The sequence below is a fragment of the Gymnoscopelus braueri genome, assembly GCF_963280865.1.
Source record: "Gymnoscopelus braueri genome assembly, chromosome: 21".
Classification (NCBI taxonomy): Eukaryota; Metazoa; Chordata; class Actinopteri; order Myctophiformes; family Myctophidae; genus Gymnoscopelus; species Gymnoscopelus braueri.
In genome coordinates this window covers 19,814,428-19,820,427 of record NC_137623.1, presented here as the reverse complement: position 1 = coordinate 19,820,427, position 6,000 = coordinate 19,814,428, and the positions used below count along the sequence as shown (strand labels likewise).

The 6,000-nt window shown below is 45.9% G+C and overlaps 1 protein-coding gene across 1 annotated transcript in view; it reads left to right on the top strand.

Annotated features, from left to right (window-relative positions):
- The window catches only part of pou6f2 (POU class 6 homeobox 2), a gene marked incomplete at both ends in the record, with an annotated part of 105,307 nt that overhangs the window by 26,386 nt on the left and 72,921 nt on the right, over positions 1-6,000 (top strand). Inside the window, 2 exon segments of the mRNA XM_080417431.1 lie at positions 2,073-2,117; positions 2,120-2,294. Of these exon segments, the coding sequence (XP_080273557.1) occupies positions 2,073-2,117; positions 2,120-2,294 (220 nt within the window).

Genomic DNA, 6,000 nt, shown 5'->3' with positions numbered 1-6,000 from the left:
TAAAGCACTGTATGTCACTTGCAGCTGACAAACAGCCTACCTTTGCTATCATCAGCCTTTGAGAATTCTTGAGAGATCTCAAATTATTAATAATTTTTCAGGAAGTTAATGGCAAGTGTCATTTTGAATGCTCTTGATGCGCTCAGCGATTGTCATTCTTTATGAGCTGTTGTGTTTCCAAGCAAATATTGAAAGAGAGTATCACTGCCACTGTTTTATCTTCACCCAGTAACAATCATCTCTCACTGCACCTCCCCGGCCTATACACTACTGTATGTTTTTTTTCTTTTAACAGTCTAGATAGAAATAAAAAAGGATATTATTTTTATTATATCAATTCGTTTTTCAGTGCAAATATTACATTATTTATTTTTGTGCCGAGACCTCTCGAGTTCATTGTCGCTTTAAGCCCCATCTAACCTCACATTGGTTAAAGTGATTGCAAACGTTGGAGCATGCAAACGCTCTGTGCACCATGCATGCAGGGTTATCGCAGTGACAGAGCCTGTCACCTAAGAGCAACCAGGAGTCCAGTGAGGAGTACTGTAGAGTCTGTAGTGGTGTCTTCACACTAGTCGGCCCCTGCATGCGCTCTGAATTCTCTGCAAGCTGCCCACGTGCCATGCAAAACACAAGCAGAAAGCTGACAAATGGCGTTAAAGGCTCGGGGGAAGGGGGAGGGGGGGGGTTTTGGTCAAGGTGTAGGAGTCAACATTGTGCAGCCCAGGCTAGCCTGGAATGTCAGAGGGCTTGTTTTATGGTGGACATCAGTACACGATAAAGCACCGAAGTCTGACATCACTGCCGCTAGAGGGCGCTAGGTTGGTGTCTCCAAGGGTTGGAGACGCCAACCCTTCTGAATTTGTGGATTTCAGCCGTGACACAAATGTTCCCACTCCCTGGCTCTCAAACCATGTTGGTGCATGTGCAATCCCACTTCCTTTTGAAAATACATTTGAAGTGCTCAACTGTGGAAATATCTCAGAGAGATCATTCTGATGACATATCTTCGCCTCTATGGGTGTGACTGCACATGTTTAAACTTTTAACCAATGCTAGTGAACAGTGACATGAAAAGGCTGGATTGGTGTGCTGTGTCTCCCACCAAAAAGAGTAAATTGCAGATGCTTTATTTTCAGAAAGGTGCTGTTTTTACACTATATATATTTTAGTGGCTGATTTCTGTGGCATTAAATGTTGTTAAGAAGAAGAAGAAGAAGAAGAAGAAGAAGAAGAAGAAGAAGAAGAAGAAGAAGAAGAAGAAGAAGCGGCTTGCGTCTCCCATAGAGATAGATAGGGTGAGGAGTAGAGCTGCTCCTTCACTTGGAAAGGAGCCAGCTACAGTAAGGTTTGGGCATCTTGTACGGATGCCTCCTGTACGTCTCTCTCTCTCTCTCAGAGAGAGAGAGAGAGAGAGAGAGAGAGAGAGAGAGAGAGAGAGAGAGAGAGAGAGAGAGAGAGAGAGGTCCTCGGTCCACTTCCCACTGGGATGAGATCCCCTGGCAGACCAAGGACCAGATGGAGGGATTATATCTCCACGCTAGCCTGGGAACGCCACTGGATTCCCTGATGGATGCATGGATTGATGGGTAGTTTGTTCAATGAGATGACATACAAATCGCTCAGCATTTCCGTGAAAAGGCAAATTCCCAACTCTTTCCTGTGGGATGGGATTTGAACTCTTTCAGCACCACTGGCATTGCGTGTCGACTTGTCAGTCCGTCCATGACGACGCGGCAATAAAGCACGCAAGTCAGCAGCAAAAAAACAACAACTGCATTCATCAAAACACATTGATTATGCAATGCGGTCACATTCAGTGACAACTGCTTTATATAGTATGGGTGTGTGCTGACCTTAATCTCCCATTGATTTCCCTCTGCCTATCTCAATTTAGTTTCCCCGTGGACAGACACACACCGGTGTGTGTCTGCCCTCCAATGAAATATGATTATGCCATCACTCTGCAGCACAAGACTTCTGGAGTGCACATGGAAATTGGAATATTTGCTCTAACATTTGTGTGTGTGCGTGTGCGTGTGTGTGTGTGTGTGTGTGTTACTTATCCCCAGTCCCTCCTAGTGGCCCAGCAGCTGGCCAACGCAGTGGGCGGGGGTGATGTCCGGGGGCGGCGGCGGGCATGAACCAGCCCATCCTCATCCCCTTCAACGCCGGCGGACACCTGGGCGGGCAGCAGGGCCTGGTCCTCTCCCTCCCCACTGCCAACATCCAGAGCCTGGTGGCTGCCGCCGCCGCGTCGGGGATCATGACTCTCCCTCTCCAGAACTTGCAAGGTAAGAAGAAGAGGCGTCTTTATACCTGTAAGAGCTCCCATTAGACACAGCTTAACAACCCATTCAATCCGGGAACGGCATCTCATTGTCATTTTAGATTTGAGCTAGAACCGTTGTTTTATACTTTGGCTTTTCTAAAATAGCAGATCTACTGTACAAGCTCTACGAGCTTGTAGATCTGCATTTTTTTTTTATTATTCTTGAAGATTTTTGCAAATCTTGGAATTCATATATCTTCTGATAATCTTGCTGGGGGGGGGGGGGGGGGCCTGGAAGAGCATATTTTGATGGGGGTCGGTGGCCAAATACATATAATTTTGGGGGTCTTTGACATGAAAAAGTTTGAGAACCACTGATATTACAGCAACATACATCTTTCAGAAAACTGTTAGGATTTAGAAGACGTGTAAAGATTTGCAAAAAAAATATCACAATTAAAAAAAAAATAGCAGATCTACGAGCTCATTGCGTGGCACTCTGTGCCGTGCTATGAGCTTGTATATCTGCTATTTTTGAATACCCAAAGAAATCTTAAAATGACACAGATGCGTTCCCGGTCTTAATGGATTAAAGTCACATAAAGGCTTCCTACTCTTATCCTACAAGCCAGAGATCAGTAAGACTGCAAAAAAGAGGCTGTAGGTATTTTTGGTACTGAAGTTCATTATAATAATGTCATGTACTGTATAATCATTTGTGACCATGTCTTTTACGTGTATATTGTTGTTATCTAAACCTCAGCCATATTTGTGATTTGAAAATATAAAACATTTAGTTATCTTTGTTGGGCTATATGGAGTTAAGATGGACTTCACCTTTTAGTTTTTGAAAGCTGTGACATTAACAAAAAATGTTAGCACTTTTCATATCCTGAGAAAGTCAATGAAAGTGCACATAAAAACACATAAACATACCGCATGGTACGACATTCTGTGCATATTGTATGTGTAAAAAAAAAAAAAAAGTCCTCCATAAAACCCCAGACCAGGTAAGAATTCATCAGGGGGTTGTACAACCAAAAAGCTGCCATCCCCAACTCACCAGGAGCCGAGGAACGGCCATATTAATTACAGGTCAGCGTTTTGCAGCGGAGCCGAGCGCAAAAGGCACTTTATGCTTCTTTCCTCCTGCATAAGAGTGCACTGTTACTCATCCTGCCTTATCTCCTCACCTCATCCGTCCGTCCACATGCCTGTACTTACCCCCTCGCCCGTTTAAACTTTAATGCCCAAGTGTTCTCTTTTGATCATAGTTGTAAATGGTTTTTCATTTTAATGTTTAAAACATTGTCTCTTTTATACCATTAGATTGAAGGATGGATGGGGGAAGCCGTCAGTCATGAATCTTAGATGAGAGAGGCCCGCTAATGTAAAAAGATGCCAGGCTACATGTAAAGCAGTGTGTTTTTTTTTCGGGCCCGGAGATTACAATAATGCCAGTACAGCACAAAGTGCAGAGGAAGCTCCCTTTCGTGTGTGCGTATGTGCGCGTGCGTGCGTGTTTGCGTGTGCGTGCGCACGCGTACGTGCGTGTGGTGTGTGTGTGTGGGGAGGAAGTGGATGGACAGATGCCCTGAGTGAGGAAATGTGGAAGTAGGAGCCTAATGGACACAAACATGCATAAATAACAGCACCATCGCTGTGGGGAGAGCTTTTAATAAACCCCACATCCAGCGAGGTAGTGGAGGGACCTCAATGTATCCCGGAGCAAAAAGAAAGATAATGGGCCCAGCAGGTCCATCTGTTTTGCACTTCAACAGCCCTCCAATGACGGTGCGTGCGTGGGCAAAGGGTCCCGCCGCGATAAGTGATCGACAAACAACATGTCAGGATGCCGTGACCGAAGAACGAAAGCACAAACCCCTCTCTCACTCTCATTGCGTGCTATAGCGTGCGCATTATAACTATAGCTATAACGTCCTAGGCATAATTCTTCATCAAGTATAATATCTCTCCAATGGAGAGAAATGAGAGGCTGTTTTTGGGGGAGAAACGCGTCTGACTGTGGGCAGATCTTATTTTAACCCATTCAGACCTGAGGGCGATTCTACAAATGTCTTCTAAATCCTAACAGTTTCTATATCAGTGGTTATACATTTTCATGTCAAAATTATATGTATTTGGCCGCCGACCCCCCATCTCAAAATATGTTGTTCCAGGGCCCCCAGAAGCTAAGATTTGAGTTAAAGATGTTCGCTTGAAAAAAATATAGATATTCAAAGATTTGCAAAAAATGTCCACGATTTTTTCTAAAATAGCAGATCTACAAGCTCATAGCGTGGCACTCATAGCGTAGCGCTATGAGCTTGTATATCTGCTATTTTTGAATAGCCCAAGTATGAAATAATGGTTTAAGACAGTGGTCACACAGATGCGTTCCCGGTTTCAATGGGTTAAGCACTTCGACTTGACAGGCGGCGGCCCCGCCTGTTCACATGTCCCTCTCGTCTGAAGGGCGGGCGGGGGAATGCGCCCTGAAGAGCCCCTACGGTGGGGTGGGAGGGGAAGTGACACGAAGTCACCGAGTGAAGCTACCATGTCTTGACTGTGTCCGGGGCCCCCCCGGGCCTCCGTCGGGCGGCCCCCGCACCTCTCCCCCCCCCCCCTGTCGGAGTTCATCAACGGCCAAAGCTGAATGAGGCCTGCTGGCACAGCACCTCTGTCAGACGACCGTAGCTCTGGCCTCGGCAACCCCCCAACCCCCTCCTCCTCTGTGACACCACACACACACACACACACACACACACACACACACACACACACACACACACACACATACACCTCCCTTCCTCCCCCCTAATTCCCTCTTCCGACCACCCCCCCATCCACCCACACCCCCCGCCGCCCTGGGTTCCCAGGCCTGATTAATCACACGTATAATACAGTGTCTTGCTGTCGCCGGGGACCAGTCAGCTCATTTCATGACCTCGGGAGAGAGTGTGTTTTACAGCACTCATGCTGCTAGCTAATTAGCGTCAGATCAGACGTAAGACAACTGTGAGGCGCGGTAATGAGACGGCAGGAGGAGGGAGGGAGGGAGGGAGGGAGTAGGAGGAGGCGATGGCTGTATTTAAATGTAATGAGCCGTCTAATGACCGGCTAATAAGGCTGTTTGTCTTTGGGACTGGTGGGGTTTTCAGCAGGGGATGGGAGACATAGTACAGTTTACATAAGGAGCGTAGCATCTCCTCACCCTGAGGCATTTACCCACTGTATACTTAAGAGACATTATATCAGTATGGGAGCCTTGTGTTTCCATATAGCCTCACAAAAAGAAATTATGAACACTATCAGTATGGAAGTTTTTAATCCACATACTTGTGTGACTTTTAATAAGCACTCTCTCAATCCACTTCGGGAGAGAAGTTAATAACCATAACCAAACATTAACAACAAACTTCAACAAAATGGATTTTAATGATGCTTCTTTGATGGGGTCTTTTTTCAGAAGACATTATTTTATGAGAGACCCTTCTATATGTGTGAATGTGGACAGGCAAGGCAGAAGAGGCTGCTGGAGACTAGTGAGCATTCGGAAGGCGGTTCTCTCCTCTCAGACTGTGATGAATAACTATCACTGTAATGGGGTTGTGCTGTAAAGTTGGAGCGGTTGCTTAAATAAAACTGAGCAGCATCTTGTGGCAGACTCGGTAAACACAGGCACCGGCCGTAACTGGTTATTTGTCAGAATGATTTATGCCTGCAAA